This window comes from Calypte anna, chromosome 4B, assembly GCF_003957555.1.
Source record: "Calypte anna isolate BGI_N300 chromosome 4B, bCalAnn1_v1.p, whole genome shotgun sequence".
Classification (NCBI taxonomy): Eukaryota; Metazoa; Chordata; class Aves; order Apodiformes; family Trochilidae; genus Calypte; species Calypte anna.
The window spans coordinates 5,055,918-5,081,874 of NC_044249.1; the positions used below are offsets into that span (position 1 = coordinate 5,055,918).

Genomic DNA, 25,957 nt, shown 5'->3' on the forward strand with positions numbered 1-25,957 from the left:
GGAACTACAAGGGCTCCAGATGTCTAATAAAAGCCTTTACTCAATAATGTGTTTGGAATAACCCTGTGCATATAACTGGCAAAAAGATTTCAGCTTGCAAACTGAAGAATTGTAAGGGTTGCAATACCATTACATTCCACTTATAAAACAGCTTAAGAGCTTTTTCATAGAATCATAGAATCTTTGGGGTTGGAAGGGACCTTGAAAGATCATCTAGTCCAACCCCCCCTGCCAGAGCAGGGCCACCTAGAGCACTTTGCATAGGAACGTGTCCAGGTGGGTTTTGAATGTCTCCAGTGAAGGAGACTCCACGACCCCCCTGGGCAGCCTGTTCCAGGGCTCTGTCACCCTTACAGGAAAAAAATTTTTTCGAATATTCAACTTGAACCTCCTGTGCTCCAATTTACACCCATTACCCCTTGTCCTATCACTGGTCACCACTGAGAAGAGCCTAACTCCATCTCCCTGACACTCACCCCTTACATATTTGAAAACATTGATGAGGTCACCCCTCAGTCTCCTTTTCTCCAAACTAAAGAGACCCAGCTCCCTCAGCCTTTCCTCATAAGGGAGATGTTCCACTCCCTTAATCATCTTAGTAGCTCTGCGCTGGACTCTTTCAAGCACTTCCCTGATCTTCTTGAACTGAGGGGCCCAGAACTGGACACAATACTCCAGGTGCGGCCTCACCAATGCAGAATAGAGGGGGAGGAGAACCTCTCTTGACCTACTAACCACACCCTTTCTAATGCACCCCAGGATGCCATTGGCCTTCTTGGCCACAAGGGCACATTGCTGGCTCATGGTCATCCTCTTGTCTACCAGGACCCCCAGGTCTCTTTCACCTCCACTGCTCTCCAGCAGGTCAGCCCCCAACCTATACTGGGCCATCGTGTTGTTCTTCCCCAAATGCAAAACTCTACACTTCCCCTTGTTGAATTTCATCATGTTTCTGTCTGCCCAACTCTCCAGCCTGTCTAAGTCTCTCTGAATGGCAGCACGGCCTTCTGGTGTGTCAACCACTCCTCCCAGCTTAGTGTCATCAGCAAACTTGCTGAGGGTACATTCTATACCCTCATCCAAGTCGTTGATGAAGATATTGAACAACACCGGTCCCAGTACCGGCCCCTGAGGGACTCCACTAGTCACACATCTCCAACCAGATTCTGCCCCATTGACTACAACTCTCTGACTCCTTCCTTTCAACCAGTTCCTGATCCACCTCACTACCTGATCACCAAACCCATACTTGATCAACTTATCTACAAGGATGCTGTGAGAGACGGTGTCAAATGACACTGTCTTTTTACCAACTCTTCTCTCAATGCTGTGTTTGTCTGTGTTCTCCTTGCTTGAATTCAGTAGAATCCTTGACAGTTCCCCAGGTTGGCATGTCTATGGCCTTCTTCAGAGGTCAGACAAGAAGTACGATGAAGCTATCAAATGCTATAGAAATGCACTGAAATGGGACAAAGACAATCTTCAAATCTTGAGAGATCTTTCTCTGCTACAGATTCAAATGAGGGATCTTGAAGGTTACAGGGTAAGTAAACCTACCTGCATTTATTACTGGCTTCTGAGGAGCTGCAGCAAAGGTGGCAAATTATTTAATGACACTTCAAAAAATATGCAGTTTGAGTGTTAAAATTTTGTGCTACTCAATACTTGGTGAAAGTAAAAGCAGACTGAGCAATTTCTATGAAGTATTCAGATTTAATGGCATATTAAATTACCCTTTTTAGCTCAGTGCAAAATTTTTTTTACCTTTTGTTTATTTATTTAAATGCTGCATAATCCAGCTGTGGACAATCCCTGGTCTTTTTATTGTTTTCTTGGAAGGATTCCTGCAGGTAAAAGGCCATGTGATCAGAAGATGATTGGTCAGGCAAAAGAGTTGATATTTTTAATAACTTTTTCCCATATATCCCCTTCTTATTTAGATCAGTGCACACCAATTTTCTCTTGGCAATGGGTAGCAATATAAAGCATGAAACATCTAATTTGCTTCTCAGCCAATCTGGCCATTAGTGTTGGCTCCTTTGGGTCCAAATATCCTGTGAGCTGCAAGATTGTGGTTGTAGAATGCATTAAGGGTTAACTATTAACATGCTTAGAAACCAGTAATTAATGATTGCTCATATGCTGGTTTCTAAAAAACGTGCATTTACTCTCAAAATGAGGAATAAGACTGTAGAATGTTTTGTTTTCCTTTTTCTTTTTTTTTTTTTTTTGGCTCCAACTTTCACACTCTCCTGCTTTATAATATTTTGAGTGATCTTCATTCTAGTAAGACTGCTGTCAGTTTTATCTATTCATTAACCCTTACTTCTGTTTGGACTTTTTTCCCTTTATTTTAAATGATGTTTAAAATAAACTCCTCTCAGGAGTCTGCAACAAAACACATAATAACTTCTCCCTCAAATTAGAACAGCATGATACCAAGCAAATCAGTTGCATCTTCCAGCTGTAATTAACTTCTGACTGAAAATAGGGATGTGCTTGCCTGACCTATTTTGTCTAACAACGCTTGTAATGATTTAATACCTATGTGCTTCCAAGGTGAAGTACCTAGTAAATGTTTCAAGTCAGCCCAAAGTATCCTTAATTGCATTCTGTTCATTAGTGGTAAGACAGGAAAAACGTGTGTGTCATATGTTAACAAGATTATTCTGACTCATCAGCATTTAGTTGGACGTGATGTCTTACTTTGTGTGGAGTTTTTTTTTTCATTCAGTCAAAACCATCTTAGTGTTTTAAAGTTTGTCTTTTCTTTTAGTTAAAAAAATTAATTTGCATATTGAAAATAAATTCTAAGTGGCACTTCTTAAATATTAGAATACTGAAGATGCAGAATTACCCAATGAGTTTTACAAAGCATGAGAATAAAGTCAGGAAAATGAGTAGCTACTTTTTTGCAGGAAACAAGATACCAGTTGCTTCAGCTCCGACCTGCACAGCGAGCATCATGGATTGGTTATGCTATTGCTTACCATCTGCTGGAAGACTATGAAATGGCAGCCAAAATTTTAGAGGAGTTTAGAAAGACACAGCAGGTAAACCATGACATTTCTATGTGGATTGTTACTTAGGCAAAAAAAACCACTGCTTCATTTCATGACATGAAAACCTTATGCAGTGTCTTTTAGCAAATGCATTAAATGCCAGGAGGATTCTAGAAGGCTGAACTTGTGTGTGTGTGTTCTGCTTTCCTGTGCAGACATCACCTGATAAAGTGGACTATGAGTACAGTGAACTGCTGCTGTATCAAAACCAAGTCCTCCGGGAGGCAGGGCTATTTAAAGAAGCTCTGGAGCATCTTTGTACCTATGAAAAGCAGATCTGTGATAAACTGGCTGTTGAAGAAACAAAAGGTAATTACTTTTTGAAGGTACATTTGATAGCATAGTGTACAAAGCAGTGCCTGTACTGTAAGCTTTTCCCATCTTATGGAACTCAATATTTGATCCTAGGCTGCATCTAAAGAACCTAAACCATGGCTAGCAGGTTTAGGGAGGTTACTCTTCCACTCTACTCTGTTCTTGTGAGATCCCACTTAGAATACTGAGTCCATTTCTGGGGCTGCAACACAGGAAGGACATGGAGCTGTTGGAGGGAGTCCAGAGGAGGGCCACGAAGATGATCAGAGGGTTGCAGCACATCTGCTATGAAGAGAGGCTAAGAGAGTTGGGGTTGTTCAGCCTGGAGAAGGGAAGGTTCCAAGGAGACCATTTAGTGGCCTTCCAGTACCTGAAGGGGCTACAAGAAAGCTGGGGAGGGACTTTTTGCAAGGGCATGTAGTTATAGGCTGAAGGGTAATGGCTTCAAAGAAAAAGAGGGTAGATTTAGGCTTGTTTAGGCTTGTAGATTTAGAAATTGTTTCCTGTGAGGGTGGTGAGACCCTGGAACAGGTTGTCCAGAGGAGCTGTGGCAGCCCCCTCCCTTAAGTGTTTCCAGGCCAGGTTGGATGGGGCTTGGAGCAACCTGGTCTGCTGGGAGCTGTTCCTGCCCATTCTGGGGGACTGGGACTAGGTGAGCTTTAAGGTCCATCCAACCCAAACCATTCTCTGATTTCATAAAATCATATGAACAAACTGAGAACAGTGAAAATAGTATTGGCATTTTCCACGATTAGATAAAAATTATAACTTTCACTTCAAAGAATTTAGATTTATTTTCCAGATTCTATCATTCTCAGCAAATGAATTATTGATGTTTTCCCTGTCCTCAAGTTATCCCATCTGTGGGAAGCAGCATCTCTTGACAAAATTGCGTGCCAGTTGCATGACATAGGGAAGGAGAGAGGTAACACTGACTGTCTTTTTTTGTCTCAAAACCAGATGAGAAAACCTTTCTTTAATCTAGGATGACCCTGTATCACCTCTGCTCTGTAATCTTTTAGTGTCTAACATTTACCAGTGGCAGAGCTTTGTGAAGGATGGTTGCTCACCATGAAATGGGAAATTGCCTTTTGTTTCAACCCCAGCATCAGCAAAGCTGCTCTGTGCTGTTCTTAGATCTCAGCTTTACTTTAAACAGTTGTATCTTGTACTGAAATATCCTTAAGAAGAAACTTGCTTGCAGAATATTGCATTCATTAATCAGATCAATGGCTTGATTTAAAGCATTGAAGCTGGCTTTATGAAATACCAGACTGAAGAACCATTCTTTTATTTGCAGCTCTACAGTTTCAATTTGGTATTCAAGATGCTATATACATGAAATACCATGTGCAGCTTTTAATTGCCTTCTGTAGTAAAAACCAGTCACTTCAGTAAGTGAGAAAAACACGTGCATCTTGCTTTTAACATTAAATTTTCAAGTAAGTTCCAAGAGTTACTGGCTGAGTTGTAGAATCTTACTGTAATTGCAACTGTTGTCAAAGTAAAAGTTTTATCTGTCAGCTCGTTTGTGGTGTCACTGATTTTTTTTCTAAGAATATAGAATCTACATGAAGTTAAGGATTATCTAATCTACTATGGAGTGATTAATATTACACTGCTTCAGTATCTTGATCCCTTCATCTAAAACTTTGTGGTTTTCCTGCAGGTGAACTCCTGCTTCAGCTCGGCAGACTCGAAGAAGCAGTGGAAGTCTACAAAGGACTGCAAGAGAGAAATCCTGAAAACTGGGCCTACTACAAAGGCCTAGAAAAGGCACTTAAACCAGGTAATGATTTGATATGTTACAATAAATAAGTTGTTCCTACAGATTTTGAATGTATATATTTATTGAAACCTTGTATTGGTTCAAATAGTGAAGCTGTTATTTTAGAAGTCCCCATTTAAGTTTTGCTTTTCAGTCTTTTCTTTCAGGAAAGACTGGAAGTATTGGTTGTATTGTTGCTACAGTGTCTGATTTAAAGGCAGAACAACAGAGAGTACAGTAGTCTTTGAGGCTGAAAGAAGATGATTATTTTTTTAATAAAACAATTTTTATTTAGAATTTTTCTTTACCTGTTTGTCATCCTAATCTTAAGTTGTAGATAGTACCTGTTTTGGAATTATTCTCCTGAATGGTTTTCTTTGCTCAAGACTTTTGTACAGTGATAAGGCAGGAACTCAAAGGAGTGATAAGCAGTTAGTCTTCCACTGCTGGAAGAAGAATTTACCTGAAATTATTTAGTACAGCAGTTTTAAAAATAAGATAATGGACATCAGTGTTGTTTAGGAAGTATAGAGCCCATTAGTTGCTATATGTTCCCATTCTTTTCTAAACCAGATAAAAAGCATTCCCTGCCCCCCTCTTTCCTTCTTGCCAAAAAAAGAAGGAAAAAGTTAATGGTGAAATTTCCTTCCAGCTAATATGATGGAGAGACTAAAGATCTATGAAGAGGCCTGGACTAAATACCCAAGGGGACTAGTTCCAAGAAGATTACCATTAAACTTTTTGTCAGGTAAGTTTTTTTGCTGAACAGGTAGTGATCAACACTTGTGTTTGTTAGATACTAATGTTTTAGCAGCATCAACTCTCTGCAATTGACAAGTAATGTGTGGTAAAACAAAATCAACAGGTCTTTTTCCTCTCAAGGTGAAAAGTTTAAGGAATGTCTGGACAAGTTTCTAAGGATGAATTTCAGCAAAGGTTGCCCACCAGTCTTCAATACTTTGAGGTCATTATATAAAGATAAGGAGAAGGTAGGTATTTCCCCTACTTTTTACATGGTCTGCCTCTTAGCTGTGATGCATTGAAGAGATGAGGAATATATTTATTTTTTTTTCAGTGTTAAAAAAATAACTCTTTTAGTGTTATAACACATCAGCACTTTTTTATGTTCTGGCCTAGTACACACCTAGAAAAAAGTCAAGTACAAACAGACAGAGCCTTGAGCTGAGTTGAAATGTGTAGAAAGTGAAGATGTATTTAGTTGTAAGCTTCATAAGTGTTAACCAAGGGACACTTGTTCTTAATTTGTTAAAAAAAGAGGCAAGATTGAGTGCATTCCCATATGTATTGTAATTCAAGATATTGCAGAATTCTCTTACTAAAAATAACGAGTTTGGGTAACACCAAGTAGTTGGAAGTTGAAATAAAATACCATCTTGCCCACAGATATTTTTTTTGTCTTGTCTTGCGTGTGTAGGTGGCAATCATAGAAGAGCTCGTGATAGGTTATGAAACCTCTCTAAGAAGCTGCAGGTTATTTAACCCAAATGGTGAGTGCTGTGGCATATTTCATGGAAGAAGTGCCTGGTGTAAGCATTATGTGACCATTCAGAGAATCAGTTGGGAGTGAAGGAATTGATGGGTTTGGGTTTTTTTCCCTTTCTTTCTCTCCCAATGCAGAACTGAACCACAGCCATCCTTAGAATGGATTTAAGCTGTAAAGTCTACAGTCAAAATCTAGGCATTTGTTCTAAAAATGTTGCTGGATCTGCATATTGCCTCAGCTCCTTGCATTTTTTAAGTTGAAGTATTCTTTTTTTTCACAGTTTGAGTTGCTCTGTTCAGAAAACTGAACAGAAGAGATACTGATAGCACAGTCTTCATGTGGAGGGAATGTTGGAGGTTTTGATGGGAGCTGGGTTTGGGTTCCTGCAGATTTTGATCAAGATCAAAATACATTTTCCAGGTTTTGACTGGCAACTATTTAGTTGCTGTTTTTTTGAGCTGTGGTTCTACATTTCTGGAATTGAACCTTTACAGTTTCCTCTCTGGCAGTTTTATTGCATTTGTTTAGTCATTTGCCTAACCTCTTCATAACAAAAAATCTACAAGAATTCTTTTTTTGTAAAATAAACAAGAAATCTGCAAGAATGCTTTTCTGCATAGAATATAAAAAGGATTGTCTTGAACTTTTGATAGGTGGATTATAATGGTGTAATAATCAAGATAGCATGAAAAACAATATTCAGGGGAGAAGTACTTACTGAGCAGGCACCATTCTGGCTGCTGCTGCAGCTCTGGGCCATGCTTCACACCATCTCCTGGCTAGCCAGCATCTCACCAGCTCTGCCACAAGGCATGGAGCCAGCAGGTAGAGTTATCTTTGAGTCCTTGATACCCAGGAGTGGCATCCAGCTCCCTCAGAACCCACCACCTTGCTGAGCCTCCCCAAGCAGCTCCACATCAGACCATCCAAGGCAGCTGCAGAGGAAAAGCAAAGGCATTTTTATTGAAGTTATAACCAGATATTTCCCTGCTTTGCAGAAACATTATTGCAGTACTTTGTTAGGAAATTCTATTCTAAGTTGCCTGATAGTCCCCTGAATTTAATGCTGGAGGCTACAGTGTAGCCACTCAATGTTTGAATTTGTCCAAGCCTTTCAAGCACATTTGTGCTTTTCTGGTTAAAGGAAATAACTTACTGTTACTTCAGAGCAATTCAATATTTGCTTTGATCTGAAATTTCATTCAAATTAATTGTGTTCTGCTATCTTACAATGAATAAATGCATATAATTGCCTGTTTTAAGTTGGAACATAAACTGAAGAACCAGGACCCTTTGTCAGGAGTAGAGCCCTTTTCCTCCCCCCCTGCAAAGTGCTGTGGTTCATCATCAAAACTGAGCAATGAAGTGAGCTTCTAAGACTTCAGTAGTGTTTTGGATTTCAAACAGAGCTCTCTAACTTTCAGAACTGACTTGTGTGTAATAATATTTTCAAGGATCTGTTTAGGCAAACAGTGGCAATAAATTTGTCAAAGGTAGAAACAGAAAATCCTTTTAAAGCCCAGCATTTGGACAGCCAGCCTGTTTGGTTTAAAAATACTCAAGTCTGCAGGTTGAAAGCATATAAATCCTGAAGATACTGAAATCCTTGATATTGTTATATATATATGTATGTATGTGTATATATATATGTATATATATATATACATAATATATATATGTTATTGTGCAACGTTTGCATTAAGCAGGACTTTTTGCTGTACCTTTCATCTGAAACAGTTTTAAGCAAGAACTCTACACCATGCACTAAGCTGTGTTGAGGAACTATCTGGAACAAAATGTATGTAACTCACTTTATCTTTCCCTTAAAAGCACAGTATAAGGGAACAGTTTATGCTCAGGTCTTGTCAAAACAGGCTTAGAAGTTCAATGAAGTCACTCCCAGTCTCTTCTGACAGCCTGAAGTAGAGGCAGAATTATCTTCAAGTGGCTTGTATTTATAACACTCTGCTTCTGGCACGTTGTTTTAATAAACAAAGCAAAACAATTCCCTCCTTTTTTTCCCCTCCAGATGATGGTAAAGAAGAACCTCCAACCACTTTACTCTGGGTCCAATATTATTTGGCTCAACATTATGATAAAATTGGGCAGCCATCCCTGGCTTTAGAATATATAAATGCTGCTATAGAAAGTACTCCCACTTTGATAGAACTCTTCCTTGTGAAGGCAAAAATCTATAAGGTAAGTTTGGCTTGTTCTTAGTGACCAAAGATGATTTATTTGTTACAGTCTAATACTTTTACTTATGCCTATACTTTCCTGTAATGTTTTTAATGTGATCTTTAAAGTGTTAAGCTTGTACTAACCAAGACACATGGATGATCCATGGAAAATTACTCTAGGTCAGTGTATTGTTTGGCTGCTTATGGTTTTTTAGTGCATTTGAAAAAGCCTCTATGAAGATTTTTAAGGCAATAAAGGACAAGTATACTTCAGAACATAAATTCTCAGTTTAACTTACACTTTGCATATTTAAAATCTGATTAATAAGTTTAGTTCATGTTTTAAATGTCTTCTATGTGTTCTTACCTTGCCCCCTTTTTTTTTTTATCTGCTTGAAAACAATTTCCCAACTACAGCATTATGGCATGGTATCAGAATAGGGTTGTTTAACATGTCCTTTAAGCATTTTCAGGAAAAAAATCATATGATGGACAAGAGTAATTTTTCTGCTTTCCTTCTTTAAAGGTTGGTTGCTTTCCTGAAGAAAGCTATTTATTAAAAAATGTCTAAAAAAAATAATCTGTTAAACAGTGAGAGGGTAAAGCATGTATGGTTTATCATTACTTAATTTAACCTGAATTTTTGTCTCTATTTAAGCATGCTGGAAATATTAAAGAAGCTGCAAGGTGGATGGATGAGGCTCAGGCTTTGGACACGGCAGACAGATTTATCAACTCCAAATGTGCAAAATATATGTTGAAAGCAAATTCCATTAAAGAGGCAGAAGAAATGTGTTCTAAGTTTACAAGGGTTTGTTGCATTTAACTTTTGAATAGTATCCCTTTTGGAATAACTTTCTGTGTTAACTGTGATTTCATTGTGCTAGGATTCTGTCCTTTTTGCCAGGTAGGAAAAATACAGTATTCCTATTTTAGAGATTGCTGCTTTGAAAAAATAAGTGCCTGAGAAGTCTTTGGGTTTAGTGTAGATTTTATAGGATCCTGGAAAGATCTGAAAAGATTATCCATGTCTTTTGGGTTTTTCCTGGTGGTGGTAAGTTAGAGAATTTGGACTTCTCTTGTAATAAAATTTCTGTGTGTCTAATAAGTGAGAGTCTTCCTCAGAGATCTTCCTTTTGTGGCCAAGCTTTCATCTCTAAGGCCAGTAATCTCCTTTTGATCTTGTATCTGGTGCTCAAATACAAACTTTTTAATTAAGATACAGTAATTAAAGATGACCTCAATTAAGTGTAATGAAAATGGAACTAACAATTGGTCTGATTTTTAGATGCCTCAATCAGACTGGTTTGAAGGACTGCCTTTCTCTCTCATTTGGGGCTTTCTCCTTACCCTTCCATTTAAATGTTATCTGTCATTTTCCCAGGTTTGGCTCTTGGGATGGTTCTTGAAAAGCCTTTTTCACAAGACCATAGGAAAGTCAGAATGGGCTGCATCCATCCCCAGTAGCTGACTTTGACATTAAGCTTGAAAGGCATGTGATCTATGCAACAATATATAAATACCAGATTTGAAAGACAACTGTAATCTCTTTTTATGAAACAGAAGGTGTCAAAGCTATCAGTATTTCCTTTTTGCTTTGCCACTGCTATTCCTAACCACATATGAAGTAACTCATATCATCAGCTCTCTGAAGGACACAGTTTTAATTATAATTAAATAAAATTCTTGCAGTTATCAGTGTCATGCCACATTCTAGAGCTTTTCTGCCATTTTTCTTCATGCTGCTGTTTGCACACATAATTTGTGCACACAATTTCAAAGCACTGAATGAGAGGAGGAACTGTTAGAGATAAATGGTCACTACCTGACCTTTCATCTTTCTGACTCTTCCAGTCAGTGGAATATAGAAGAAATTTTTTGGTTTGGTTTATTTTTAATTAATGAACAAATCAAGTCCATCTTAATTGTGGCATATCTGACTTCCTGTCAGTTTTGAAATATAGCATTCTTTGGAGTAGCCTCTTTATTTGGGTGTTTAATTATAACAGGATAAAAAAAAACCCAGGATAAACAGTAGAACAGGATAAAATAAATAGGAGTTAACAAATTGAATGGGACTTACTTATTTTATTTTTTTTAATAATGCTGTTTTTGCTTTTAGGAAGGAACCTCAGCAGTAGAGAACTTGAATGAAATGCAGTGTATGTGGTTCCAGACAGAATGTGCTCAAGCTTACAAAGCAATGAACAAATTTGGAGAAGCACTTAAGAAATGCCATGAAATTGAGAGAGTAAGTATCTAGCTAAGCTGCCTGCCTTGGAAAGCAGTAGCTAAATTTTACATTGCTAATATGTTTCCTTCCTGAACAGTAAGAATACTTCATGGATCTTCAGAAGAGATTTCATTTCATGTTGTCTGCTGAGGAATTGATTAAATTACATTTCCTTATAAAATGCCACTGTAAACTGTGTGTTATAAAAGGATTCTGTAAGGTTATTTGAAGATGCAGGAAAGAACAGAAAACTCTCAGAAATAATCTTAACTTTTGTCAGAGTACATAAAAATAGGTATTTGGGCACAAGGACTATGTGTACTTTTAAGTTCAAAAGAACATGGCTGAGCTGACAAACCCAGCCTTAAAGGGAAGGAAAGATGTTGCCTTGGTTATTGTTAACCCACTGTATTTTAGAGAGAATAATGCAAAAATACTGTTAAAAATATTAAATACATTCTCCCTCAAAAGAATATTAGGCTACAGTATAAAAGAAGCTTTTAAAGCTTAAAGTAGAAATCCAGAAAGCAGGAAAACTTGCACATTACATGGAGATTCATAGTGAAACAAACTAAAAAAAATTAAAATGCATGACTTCTAAAAAAATTAATATGGTTTTGTTGGGTTTTTGTACCACATTAGGGTCTAGAAAAAAACCCAGGCAGCTGAGGGTGTAAATAAAGTGCTCAAAGAGGAAAACTTAGTAGGAAGCTGTGCCTTTTGCAAATAGAGAAGCTTGAGGAGATTTCAGTATTGGTGCTTTTCTGTAGAGAGGGCTACTCTGTGGAGTATCCACAAATTAGAACAAATTAACAAAGTGGTTTGCCAGGACTGTGTTCTGTTAACACAAATCCTTTAAGTGAATTTGTCTAAAATCCTTCTACATGAATTAGTGTAAGAAACTACTAATCCTGTAAATTGTCTTGGGTCAGCAGATGAAGAGCTGACTTAGGCCACCCTAAAAAAAACCATACCTAAAGAATGGTGTCACTCTGTGTGCTTCATTTGTTGGATTGACTGAATGTGTAGTAAAGATCAGAAATAAGGCAAATATGTTGTATTCAGAAATCATGAACAAAGCTTTTGTAAGAAAAAGCAGTGCCTCTTAAATCTTCTAGAGGTGCCAGTTATGTTTGGGGCAGTCTGGTCAATAAAATGTGTTATGGATTTCAGAGATACTTTTGATATGATCCTTCACACAGCCTAAACTGTCTCTAGAAAAGAAGGGAGGTTGATCTCATGCATTTAATAGCTGGTTTATGGCAGTGAGAACAGAGTAGGAACAAATAATCAGCAAATAATCCCCTCCATTGTATAATGGAAGTTATTAAGGGGTCTCTCTAGGATCTCCATGGGTTGATATAAAAAGAAATCATCAGAGAAAGAATGCAAAGACAACATTTGCACTGTCTCAATACTACATGATAAAAAGCATAGAAATACAATGTTCAACAGTGTGGTTGCTAGAAGAGGGACAAGAAGAATACTTTGCCCATGCATAAGGCAGATGACACCAAGCTGGCAGGAACTGTGGATTAGCTTGAGAGCAGAAAGGCTCTACCAGAGGGACCTGGAGAGGTTGGCTTGATGGGCTGAGGTATGAGGTTCAAGGCCAAGTTTCAGGTCCTACACTTGGGCTACAACAACTCCAGGCAATGCTACAGGCTTGGGGAAAAGTCTCTGGAATGCTGCCCAGCAGAAAGAGCCCTGGGGATTCTGGACCTGCCAGAATACTGCAGTGTGCCAAGGTGGCCAGCAGCATCCTGGCCTGAATCTGTGGCCAGCAGGACTAGGGATGTGATTGTCCCCATGTACTGGTGGCACAGTTGGTCTTTTCCAACCAAAAATGTTCTGTGGTGCTCAAAAGTAATAAGCCTGACATGAGTAATTGCTGTTGTGGAAAGATCCCAGAACTGTTCATTATAAATATTGCTGGAAAATCTTGTGTGTTGGTGTGGAGCAGCAGTCAGGAGGGCAGTGTGGGGAATTAAGTGGCAAATAGTATTTCCCTTATATAAATCTGTCACACTGTTTACATCTGAGTATCACACCTCCTTAGAAAATACAAGTAAAATTTATGCCATGGAGTAACTTTGACATGAAGAGATTGCAATTAGCCTGTCATGGTTGCTGTCTTATCCTCAGCTTTGACAAGGAACTGAGTTTAGGATGAAGTTGTATGAGACAAAAAAATACATGGAGAAGCTGAAGAAGGGAATGACTTCACACTGCTTTTCAAAACAAAAGCAAGGGGACATCAGGTGACAATGAGTAAAACAGGCCTTGAAAGGAAGTATTTTCTTACACCATGTCTGATTTCAGTGTGGGACTCAATGCTGCAGTGTTTGATGGAAGTCAAAATTATACTTTTGACTGAAAAGATCAGAGGAGTTTGTAAAAGAAAAATTTAAGTGCTTTTTAAATACAACAAATGTAGAACCTTTGTCCCTTAAACTGCAAATGGTCAGAGAGTAGTTTACTGTTAAGAGAAAGATGAGAACCAAAACTGAACTAAGATGCCTTCTGTTAACCATGGCTTTATTTTTGGAAGTTTTTGTTATCTCATGTTTCTAAAAGGATGTGTTTGTCAAGCAACAGGCTTTTAGTAAAAGATTTCTTTGGGAAGAGTGTATTAAAAATGTTAAAGTTGGTATCTGATTGTTAATACTTGCTAAATAATGTTATATTGTGTTGTGTTAGCATTTTGTGGAAATCACAGATGACCAGTTTGACTTTCACACCTACTGTATGAGGAAGATTACCCTTAGGTCTTATGTGGACTTGTTAAAACTGGAAGATGTCCTACGACAGCATCCATTCTACTTTAAAGCAGCACGAATTGCCATAGAGATCTATTTGAAGCTTCATGATAATCCCTTAACAGATGAAAATAAAGAACACGAGGCTGATACAGGTATTCAACTCTCAGGATTTATTATATTTGCAGTTTCTCTCATTATATCCACTAATTATATCCATAAAATATCCACTTTTATGAAGATTCAGCATCCTTAGAGCTGTCAACTGTAGTAGCCAGAAATAAGAGTGTTTTGACAACTCAAAGTAGGCAAATTTTAGTTTGGCCTGTGTGTAAAAGTAGATGTTTTCCTGAAAGTTGGATTTAAACAAAAATTAGATGGATTTAAACAAAAGCATGAATTAGTTTCTCTCTTATTTCTGATGAGCAATTTAGGTCATTATAGCTTGGGGCACCCAAGGTGGTATGAATAGAGGCTATTGAATCCTGAAGAGGAGTTTGTCAAGTTTTAATATTTAAAGTATTAATATTTAATATTTAATATGTCAGTTCACTTTTGTGGCTTTAGATTCAAATAAAGTCAAGCAGAAGTATTATAGATTTTCTTGTAGCCACTTCCTGGTGTGTTTTAAGTTAATTATCCATGCTTTAATTGGAGGGAGTAGAGGATCTGAATATGAATCAAGCACCAGATGTCTGTAGGGCATTAAAAGCAAAGCTGGAGTTGTCTGTGCCAGAGTATAACTATTTCACTTTATTTTTTGTTTGACTATCTAATTACTACTTTACACTTTACTTATGTAATGCCTAAGGAATAAATCAATGTATATTGGTGTCCTCTTTTGCTCCTGGCACTGGATTTGTGAAACCATGCAGTTAATTATTCTGTCCCACCTTCAGCATGCTATGCTATGGTTCTAATTCCCATTGCCCTGATTTCACAAAGGAATTTGTGAATTATGAAGCAGCTGCATAGACTGTAAAATAATCTATTGATAGTAAATAAACTTTTACAAATGTAATGGCAGCATTCCAAGTTAGCTGGATGGTATCTGACAGCTGATTGAGACTGTTAATATTGGATATCAACATTGTCTGGTTTTGCCCTTGGTGTGTGTACAGCAAACATGTCTGACAAGGAGCTAAAGAAGCTACGAAATAAGCAGAGAAGAGCACAGAAGAAAGCACAGCTGGAGGAAGAGAAGAAGAATGCTGAGAAAGAGAAGCAACAAAGGAATCAGAAAAAAAAGAAAGATGATGATGATGAAGAAATCGGAGGGCCGAAGGAAGAACTAATCCCTGAGAAACTGGCAAAGGTGCTGACTAATGGAATAATAAAATCATGGAAATTTCTGGGAAATTTGCAGTGAGCACACAGTGTAGTTAGAAAGCCATTCATGTAACTTAAGTTTATTTTTTTGTATGGCTTTCTTCACAGGTGACATTTTAAAAATTAATCTTTTCTAGGGATAGTTTGCTGGATGTACTCTCAGTAATGGGATAAAATCACAGCTTTTGTGCCTAGCTATCAAAGGAATTATGTTGGGCAAGTCTACAGGTGGAAGTATCTGCATGTTTGTATTGCACTAACTTCTTGATTATACCCTATTTCTAGTTGAACAGATGGAAGTCTTTGTATTCTGTATGTAAGGTGATTATCATTCACTTTTTATGTCCCATAATTTTTTATTTTTAAGCTTAGACAACCTGTGAAAAATGAGACATTGAAACACTGTATGCTTTAACAGCATTTGTTTGCTTTTTTTTTTTTTTTTTGATGGGGAGTGGGGAAGGATAAAGTAGCTGTTGAAAGCTGAGAAAGTGAAGTGACTTGAAAGTTGTGACCAGTCTTGTTGGTATTTTCATTGCTTAGGTCAGTGGTTACAAGCCTAAGCACTCTTAATTGCAGTGCAAGTTAAGATTGAAGTGGTCACAAAGTCAGGGAATGGTGTAGAGGGCAGTCATGGGATATTCCAGGAAAATTAGCCCAGCATTATAGGGAGGAGTTGCAGCTGTATGATGCATTCCCTTGGCAAATCCTGTTAAAATTCTAATGTTGGAAACATAATATAGACACTTCCAGATTCAATTGGCTCTCACTGTGAGATCATTTCTGATGTAGTTGGTCACTTGCAGTTTTCCTCAAACAGTTGCCCCTCTACCTCTGCAGCAGATGTGTTGCTTTGGTGTTAAAGGCATAGCTTTGAAATCTGTTTTATTGTGGGTGCTAAATAGTTTAAGTGTGCAGTTGTGACTGGTGTGTGCAAACTCCTAACAGGACATAAAAATAGTGCATTTTTTAATGAAAAATGCTGTAGAATATGGTTAGCAGGAACCCCAGGAGGTGTCCCTCCTTGTCTTTAACTTATTTGCAATGAAGTGCATTGCTTCAGCATTACCAAGTTGACAACAATTAAATATTTTCCAATTCTTAGAGTATGGATCACGTTCATAAAAATGTAAAGCTGAAGGACAGCAGAGAAAACTCTTATTCAGATTATCTCTGACCTCTAGATGCAAGAGAGCTGTGTGTCAAGAATCCTTGGATGGGATTAATTGGTGTTGGAGCTGCCCCATGTGTGTGGGTTGGCATGGGGAGCAACACTGTGTGTTGTGCAGGCTCAGATGCAGTTGTGTTTACTGCTAATGAAGGATAGAAGTCAAAGACTTTTATCTCTAGGAAAATGTGATTTGTAACCATCACAGAGCAGTTTCTTAGACTTGATGGTCTGTGTTCAGACACTAATTATGAGTGAAAGATGCAAAATCTGTGTTGTTTTCCTAAGCATCTTGTGCATTGCCTTATGAAAGCAACTCTAATATGACTGAGAAACAGCTAATTCTGTTGTAGAGTTAAAAGGTTTAAACTTTGTGACTTAGTTGTGTGTCACTTCCTTGAATCTGTAGGTTGAAGCACCTTTGGAAGAAGCCATTAAATTTTTAACACCCCTGAAGAATTTAGTGAAAAACAAAATAGAGACACATCTTTTTGCCTTCGAGATTTATTTTAGAAAAGGTAGGTGGGAAAACTAACACAAGAAAGCAATTTGAGGTGCATAAAGATCTGTATTAGAAGTTAAGTAAAAATTACTGATGAGAAATGAGGAGTCAGTCCCTCTCAAGACACTTTTAATTGGACTGACACCCCAGCTGTGAGCAGTCTCTGAGAACCCAAAATTTGAACATTTTGTTGATTATCTACTTTGTTTGTTGTGTTTAAGTTGGTAAGACTGTAGATAATTTACCTTTGCCCTTGTTACTTGTTTGTGTCTGTAGTTCACAGAACTATACACTGGAAAGAAGTGGTGTGCAGTTGCCAATGGAAGCTGGTCTTTTGAAACACGACTTTAAATTCTTGTATCAGCTAAATATTATGCTTTAAGAACTTAAATTTGCTTGCTAGTTTGACAGGCTTCGTTGGTTAAATAAACACATACTAGAAAAAATGGATTTTGCAGTAAAATCAGCTTTAACTTCTTATGATAATTCTAATTTCAGACACTAAATACTCCTGCAGGAGAATGCAGTGAGTTCCAAGCACAAGTTTTTGACCATTTGTCATTGCTTTACTTTCCAGAGAAGTTCCTTCTGATGCTTCAGTCTGTGAAGAGAGCCTTTGCTATTGATTCTAGTCATCCTTGGCTTCATGAGTGTATGATTCATCTCTTCAGCAGTGGTATGGAGCTGGTAGAAATCCATGCTTCCAGATGATTCCCAACCAATATGCAGTCACTGATTTTTAGTTCAGTTAATTAAAAATATTTAATACACACATTAGAAAGCTTTTTGAAAAACTTATTCATGCTGAAATTAGCTATGTGTTTGTCTGCAGCTGGATTAAGTAGTTACTCCAAGTATTATCAAGTCTTTTCAAGACTGAGTAGAACAGTGAACTCCTGAAGGAAAATGGAAGCTGCAGAGTGAGGAATGTGGCACTTCTGCTGGCAGCTTGTCTGAGGAGAATGCTTAAAATTCTTTTTGTTAGAAGGATTTTCTCCCTTCCCTTGCCACAAAGGTCACCTTTCCTGTTGATGGCAGAATTCTGTGACCTTAACTTTTGAGCCTAATAGATTTTTATTCAGTAAGGGGCAGACTGTATTGCAGTAAAAAGGCTCTGTCTTCTTCTAAGCATCAGAAAACAATCACAGTTAACCTTTTTCCAACCAGATCCAGTTACTTGTTTTCTGAATTTCATGCTTCTTCCTCTGAGCTTTGGGGTTTTTTTTCCCCAATTATATTAATAACATAAACATGCCAAATACTAAAAGAAATGTGTGAAGTAGATTTTACTGATTACCTGTGCTTACCTCTGTTAAACTCTTTTTTTTTTTCTGTTTCAATAGTATCTGAAAGTAAAGATTTGCCTGATGCGGTTAGAACAGTATTAAACCAAGAAATGAATCGTCTGTTTGGAGCAACTAATCCAAAGAACTTCAATGAAGCTTTCCTTAAAAAGAACTATGACTCTCTACCACATAGGTTATCAGGTATTTTGCCTTTATCCTTTTTTTCTGCCCTGCTTCTGGATTTTCTGTCTTTATCTAGCAGTGGCATCTCAATATGGGCACCAGTGATGTAAAAAAAAAAATCACATTTTCCATCAGGAATGTTTTTCTTCTTTCTGTTTTTGTAACAACATGATCCCCAGGTTGTCTGGTTTTATTTTTTACTGTGGGCTGCTAAAATACAAATTTTTGGAAGCTCTCTGCCCTGCTCTGCTTTCATTTTTGATGTGTGCTGTATGTATCATGAGGCTGTGTTTAATGCATCTGTGAAATAGTGCTGCAGGAAGGAATATTTCCAAGTTGCTAAGTTGTCTTTTTGATGAATATTTTTGAAGAGGCTGAGTGCTTGGCAAGCCAGGTAACTGCCCTAGTTATTGGTATGTCTAACAAGAGGAGCTGAAATGGTCCTGGTTACCCCTTAGGAAAGGCTATGTCAGTAGTGACCATGACAGTGGGTGCCACGTGGGAGACAGGATGTGAACCACCCAGGGGAGCAGCATTGCTGCTGGGGCTCAGTCTGGGCTCAAACCTGGCCACAAAAAGCAGTGAATTTACTTTTACATCTTCCCTGGCATCAAGTTTCTTTAACTCTGTCTCTGCTGTGGGACCTAGAATTGTGTTTTGGCACTGAATTATAACAAGAGCTCTGTGTGCACATCTCTTGTGTGTCCCAGTTGCTCTGTGAAGCAGTGGTGCTGGAAGGAACTGTGGTGTGTTGCAGCATTTGTTACCTTCACTGCCTGGGTTTTCATGGTAAACTGTGAAATGTTCCTATCCTACAGTATAGACAGTTGCTGGTTTGTTTTAACTTTCTTTGCCATCAAATAATAGACTTAAAGCTACATGCTCATGTGTCAAGCTTTAATGCTCCAAGTGGTTCCATTTATAACTATGACTGTAGAGTTCAGCTTCCCCTTTTAGTCATATATCTATTTTATGTTTGTGTATAAAATGTTTTTGGTCATCCACTGGGTGATGAAGCTTATTTTTCCTCCTGTAGCTGCCAAAATGATGTACTATTTAGATCCTTCCAGTCAGAAAAGGGCAGTGGAGCTGGCAATGACCTTGGATGAGTCCCTCATTAACAGAAATCTTCAGGTAACAGAGACTAATAAATTGTAAACAACTTCTGGTATTGCTGTGAAAGCTTTGTGCAAATTACAGAGGTAAGAGGAAGCTGAAATGATTGCTTATGGTTAGGAGGTTGAATTATCATGTGAGAGAAAGGGGCATTGGGTTCATTTGAACTAAAATGTTGAAAGCCCTTTTTGTGCATTTAAATTAATTTAGTTTTGTCATAATACGAAAATAACCAGATAGCACCAGAAACTGTGGTGTGGCCCCAGATAATGGAAAAGCTTATTAAACACAAGAGAATTCACTGAGCAGAAGATGCTTAAGCTCCCCAATAGGAAAGATTAGTCTGCCCCAGCTCCTGCTTTTTCACAGGTAAGTGTTCCCAAGAAAAAGATGAACTCAGATACCATGAAATCTTTCTGTATTCATCCCTCTGAAAGCTCTGTGAAGTACCTTTAGTTTTAATAAAAGGTGCATATGTACATCTTGGCCTTGGTATGTTAAATAAGCACCTTAAAAATTTTGAAACTGCTGCATTCTGGTGGTCAGGGAATAATCTCCCTGTGCCACTGCAATCATGTCCCTTTCCCCTTCCTTCATCTGGGAGGGCTGTCAGCTCTGACTTGCAATTCAGAGTACTCAGGAGAATGTAAATTTTCAAAATGCTTCTTATAGACAATTAATAAATATGGTTTTTCTTCCTATGAGTGTACGTTGGCAGAATCTTACCTGACAAAGCAGAGAAGGAATAAAATGTCCCTTCTTTTTTCTAGCCTTTTCTAAGGTATTTCTGTATCCCAGTCAAACCATTTCTTTTGGCATCAGTGTGAGAGTGTCCAGCGCATTTAATCAAGTATTACAGAGACTCCTTAGCAGGTTAAGCAAACTAGAGGACACTCTTTTTCTCTTGGTTCCACTGGCACTTTATTTCTTTTTTGTGCTCTTCATGTCTGGGGACTCAAGGATTTTTTTTAGCTCTATTGCAAGTAATATTGGTGCCTTTCCTGGTAAACTTACTTGTGGACAAAAAGCAGCATTTTCCAAAAAAATATTTGGAAATACAGAGTGTTAAACAAAACTTTAATTGGGAAGGATTTTCAGTTCACATTAGAATTTTTGGACAAAAAAAAAATTGGGAGAGGATTGGGAAGAGACAAGACAAATTTGCTATGCATTATAAACTTGGTTAGGAAGTTTTAAGATTCAGATCCTTTCTTTAGCTGATCAGGTTGTGGGTCACAAAATCATGACTTTGTCTTTTGTTTAGGGTTTTTCTTGTGTGTTGTTTGAGTAGCCTCAAAGATCTTAAGATAGATTATCAACAGATTTAGAAAACAAAATTAAATATCTTCAATAGCAAATGAAGCATATTGTTGCCTCATAGCTGTGGGTTTTTTGCCTGAGAGTGGGACCATGGGAATCAGACTGGGGAAAAATTAAATTTCAACCAAAAATGTTTGGTTATTTTAGAGGTGTTGGTAGCTGCTTCTTGTGGTGCTACCTATAGGAGACAGCAGCACAAAGATGCTGCACACAGCATTACAATAAAACTGAAACCATTCAGCTCATTCTTGGTGCCAGCAGAAAGTAAGAGTTGGAGTTCTGCTGGACTTTTAGGTGAGAAAAAGGAAGTGTCCTAAGAAAATGAGAATCTGAAGGGGTCAGGGCATCTGTTCAAAGATGTCCTTGCGTGCAAAGAGATAAATGTATTGAATATTTTAATAAAGACCAGCTGTCTCAGGGCATTTCTGCCCCTGTGCTCAGCCCTGGTGAGGCCACAGCTTGAGTCCTGTGTCCAGTTCTGGGCCCCTCAGCTCAGGAAGGAGTTTGAGGTGCTGGAGCAGGTCCAGAGAAGAGCAAGGAGGCTGTGAAGGGATCCAGCACAAGTGCTGTGAGGAAGGGCTGAGGGAGCTGGGGGTGTTGAGGCTGGAGAAGAGGAGGCTCAGGGGAGACCTCATCACTCTCTACAACTCCCTGAAAGGAGGTTGGAGCCAGGGGGGGGTTGGGCTCTTTTCCCAGGCAACTCTCAGCAAGACAAGAGGGCAGGGTCTCAAGTTGTGCCAGGGGAGGTTTAGGTTGGAGATTAGAAAGAATTTCTTTCTGGAGAGGGTGATCAGGCATTGGAATGGGCTGCCCAGGGAAGTAGTGGATTCTCCGTGTCTGGAGATATTTCAGAAGAGCCTGGATGTGGCACTGAGTGCCATGGGCTGGGAACTGCAGCGGGAGTGGATCAAGGGTTGGACTTGATGATCTCTGAGGTCCCTTCCAACCCAGTAGATTCTATGATTCTATGTTGCAGGCATAAATTTAAATATATTTGACCTCCTGTGGATGCCAGTTGTCTCAAAAGAGCTTATGTGAGGAAAAGGAGAGCTGTTGAGGAGGGCTTCATAACCCCATAGCAGGAGGACAGAGCAGTTGATCTTAGTACACAGAATAAATGAGAGTTACAGTGAATGTCAGGGGAGTGGAAAAAGGGTGGCTTAGAGCAGTAATGCCAGCCTAGCATGCATGAGAGGGATGAATGTTAAATCCTGCCAGGCTTTAGTGGAGCTCAGTAGGTTGGTTTCTCATGTTTGGAATGCAAGTTAAAAAAAAAAACCAGTAAGTGTCCTTTTTCTCTTCTAAATCATGAACAAGGATTGATGTGAAACTGCAGATGTATATGAAGGATATGATATCTGAGTAACTTGGTTGATTAACTAGCTATATATACACTTCAGTAAGTCACATATCCTGTAATTAAAAAAACAACCAACTTCACTATCAGAAAAGTTTCATTTCTAATGATGGATATTCAGCTGATGATATTTTTATATTTTCACTATATATTATATATAATTATATACATGATTATATATATATTTTCCACACTTTTTACAATTCCATCTGAAAGTGTGCTCACGAAAGTCATTATTAGTAAATTATATTTTGGATAAATTGTTTTCATTTGTGAACACCACAATTCCAGTGTGTGTTACCTATGGTTGAAATGTTAAGTGTATCCCAAGATGGGGAGGGGGCTGGCAGGCAGGCACTACAAACCCAAGAAAGATGCTTAATTGCAAGTCTGGTTCTTCAAATAGTAAGAATCATTTTATAAAAACAAAACAAAAGCCAGGAACAAGTAACAACAGGCATTATTTTAAATCAGACTACACTGGAATTTCATGCTGTTTAGCTTTAAAAATGCCATATGATGTTGATAGAAAGCTGAGAGCTGAACTTTGAGCTGGTTTTCTCTGCAGTGTTGTATTTCTGGCTTGTGAGTGTTCAAAAGGATGTTTAGGAAACCATAACACTTCTTTATTTTTCTCTTTAATTAGACTTGTATGGAGGTATTAGAAGCTTTATGTGACGGTAGCCTTGGAGACTGTAAAGAAGCATCTGAAACTTACAGAGCAAATTGTCATAAGCTTTTCCCTTATGCTTTGGCTTTCATGCCCCCTGGATATGAAGAGGATATGAAGATCACAGTTAATGGAGATAGTTCTGCAGAACCTGAAGAACTGGCCAATGAAATATGAACAACTTTATTGGAAAAAAATGACATTGGACCATATCTGGTGTATAATATTTTTGTCACGCACCTGCTGAGTTGTTCTAACTTTACACAGAGAACGGAAGGAAAAAAAAAAGTTGCCTTCAAATAGTTTTACTTTTTTTTTTTTTTTTTTTTTTTTATCCTGCTGACAAAGAATATATATAAAATATCTAACATATTACTGGATAGAGGTCGTTCGGTTTCTTAAAAATTAAAAGCTGCTAAAATTGAAGAAAAAAAAAAAACCAAACAAAAAAACCAAACCTTCTCCTTACCTACCTACCTACCCACCCGTGTTTTTAAACTAATTTATATGAAATCTGGAGGCACGTGGCCCTCTGAGCAGGTGTGTGGCAGAAATATTACTTTAAATTTGTCTTGCGAGATTACTGTTATCTCAGACAGCAAAAATGCTGTTTTAGCACTGGATTCTTTCACTGAGCACAAACAGTTGTTGGGGCTTTAGCATCTGACTGGTTTTGATACGAGGATGATTCTGTCCATAGGAAGAAGTATGCAATGTGAATCAGAACCCTGCAACATAACCTGTTATGTTGTGGCTGTTGGGACGTATGGATATCAAGCAGAATTAAGAAACATAGTGTGTTCAATAAGCTTGTTGTGTCTCTGAAATTCACTGTACATGATCAGTTCAGTGTTCTTGCACCACAGTTTTTGAACTGAAGGAACCAGGTAAAACTCTCTTTAAATTAGATCTTGGGGGGTGGGGAGCAGAAGAAGAATCAACATTGGGGAAGAATCAACATTTCTGTTCCTGAGGTGAACCTATCAGCACATAGGTTGGCCAAACTTGGTAAAACTGTAATGCAAGAACCACATAAAATTATGCACTGTGATGTGGCACCAACTCATTAGAAAGATAGCATGCATTTTTCACAGGGAGTGAAAAGAAAATGAGAACATACTATGGCTTGAATTTGCAAAGAGGAGAACTCCTGACTACCATTTTGACTGATCAAGAGACTAATAGTTAAAAACCTCAGCAGGCCTTGTTCACGTTATGCAGAAAAAAAAAAAAAAAAAAAAAAAGTGCTGCAGTTTAGATACCTCTGGAACTTTTCCACAGTGTCACAGGTTTGTAATACTTGAAGCCCTACATTTCTAAGAATATATTTCTTGCTCAGTTGTTTCAGGCAAGCCCAAGACTTTGTAACTTTTAAGGGGCCCAAGATTTTTTTTCAATAACAGACCAGCTTCTTATTCCTGCAGTTACAGATGTAATTTCCTTTGTCAAACATAAGGTACCAAATATAATGCAATAAAACGTTTTGAAAAACAATTGTGTGAATATTTAAACTAATCTCTGTTGTACTTTGAAAATGAATGGGTTCACTAGAGAGCAGCTCAGGGTTGGCTTTACTGTGCTGTCCAGTTGTGCTGATAATGTCACTGCTGATGGGTGGTTGTGAGTATAAAGTGCAAATGCATTATTTGTAAATAGTGAATGTCTGGGAAGTCTTACAACACAGAACACTTTACTACTTGGCTTTTAAGTTCTTCCAGTGTCACCATGCATTTTATTTTCTGAGTCAAGCTTCAGTCTACAAGTCTACTCTGTTAATGCTATAGATAAGTTGGAGCTTTTTATAGGCTCATCACATAAAACAAAGTGGAAAATCAACTACAGCTTATAAAGTGAGTGCCTTCTTTGCTGCAGGAGTTCAGTTACAGAGGATGTGTCATGTGGATACACAGCTGCCTTCTCCCACATCATGGAATTCAGTGATTGACAAACACAGTTAAGAAATCCAGGGAGACTTGTTGAGGTTTGTAGTTTCCTAAGCATCAGAAGAACAGTTCTTTGTTTCTTGTATATTCAGCACCACTTTCTTTTCATGGTCAGATTTTTGTGCACATCCACAGTGTAGTTGATGTCTGAAATGTAAGTTGTATTGCTATATTTGTATATTTAATCTGTTGGGCTTTTAGGGACTAGAATACCTATAGAGCCTTTAACTGACTCTGGTGTTTATGCCTAGGTCTCAGTCTTTTCTGCAGCCTGAGATCCTTGGTCTGCATGTCTTTTGCAGCTCCTGGAGATGGTTCAATCTTGCCTACACCAACTGAGCTTTTGGCCTTGCCTCTGAGTGTTGCTGCCATTTCCTTGGTTTCTGATGCTTAGTAGGAGGCAGATGAGTGCTCACTCTTTTTAACAGACTGTCAATTGCATCAAGCAATTACTTCTTTTTCCCAAATTCTGCTTTTTGGGTGCTGCCTAGGAATGGGATTATATCCTTTTCTTTTTTCACTGCCTGTTTTTGTGTTGAAGTAGCTGAACTAAAAGCCAGAAGTTGCTCCTTACCTTTCGTTGTGCAGATGGGAAGGGCTGGTTCTGTGGACCTGCCAGAAGCTCCCATCTCCACCCTTGCTGTGATTTCCTCCAAGATGCTTCTTCCAAACCTTACTGAAAGACATCCCTAGTGCTCCAGAGATGATGTTTTGTCACTGAAGAGGTTCCTCATCCCTTTCCAGAAGACTGGAGCCCTGGGAAATGAAACTAGGACAAGAGTTTGCCTGAAGAAGAGGAGGGTTCTTTAACTGGCAAAGGAATTTTTATTCCTTCATCTTTGCATCTCTGCTGTTAGGTGCAATGCTGACTTCTGAGGAAGGGTTTTTGAGAGCTGGAAATGAAGTTACACTCCAGTGCTACGAGTTGCAGAGCAGTGGCACAGAGTGGCACAATGCAGGGACAGCTCAGTTCCAGAATTTAGATTTATTTTATTAAATTAATTCATTGGTGCTTGGCTGCCAGAGCAGCTGAGCAGGGACTGCAGTTATGTTCAGAGTGACCTAAACCACTTCCCTAATAATTATGTGATGGGGATAGGTTCTTCATGATTTTCACTGGATCCCAGGGATGTCTCCACCATCAATGGAACCACTGGTGATGACATATGCCATGGATTATCTTTTCCTGGGGGGACAAAAAGTGCAACAGGTTTTTCCTAGACAGAGATGGTGCCAATGCACATGGCATGAAGCCATGTTAG

General features: G+C 38.4%; 1 protein-coding gene across 2 annotated transcripts in view; it reads left to right on the forward strand.

Annotated features, from left to right (window-relative positions):
• Nucleotides 1–24,246, forward strand: part of NAA15 (N(alpha)-acetyltransferase 15, NatA auxiliary subunit) — a 39,133-nt gene extending 14,887 nt beyond the window's left edge. Inside the window, exons 4-21 of one of the 2 annotated variants that reach the window (XM_030450540.1) lie at nt 1,386–1,543; nt 2,919–3,053; nt 3,218–3,371; nt 5,047–5,166; nt 5,798–5,893; nt 6,028–6,134; nt 6,581–6,653; nt 8,679–8,848; nt 9,488–9,640; nt 10,952–11,080; nt 13,763–13,976; nt 14,943–15,136; nt 15,436–15,471; nt 16,728–16,836; nt 17,398–17,496; nt 18,164–18,307; nt 19,326–19,423; nt 22,729–24,246. In XM_030450540.1, coding sequence (XP_030306400.1) covers nt 1,386–1,543; nt 2,919–3,053; nt 3,218–3,371; nt 5,047–5,166; nt 5,798–5,893; nt 6,028–6,134; nt 6,581–6,653; nt 8,679–8,848; nt 9,488–9,640; nt 10,952–11,080; nt 13,763–13,976; nt 14,943–15,136; nt 15,436–15,471; nt 16,728–16,836; nt 17,398–17,496; nt 18,164–18,307; nt 19,326–19,423; nt 22,729–22,929 — 2,390 coding nt within the window. In that variant the 3' untranslated portion in view covers nt 22,930–24,246. The remainder of the gene's footprint in view (nt 1–1,385; nt 1,544–2,918; nt 3,054–3,217; nt 3,372–5,046; nt 5,167–5,797; nt 5,894–6,027; nt 6,135–6,580; nt 6,654–8,678; nt 8,849–9,487; nt 9,641–10,951; nt 11,081–13,762; nt 13,977–14,942; nt 15,137–15,435; nt 15,472–16,727; nt 16,837–17,397; nt 17,497–18,163; nt 18,308–19,325; nt 19,424–22,728) is intronic. The other variant, XM_030450541.1, reaches the window with a different exon arrangement.
• Nucleotides 24,247–25,957: the final 1,711 nt, after the last annotated feature.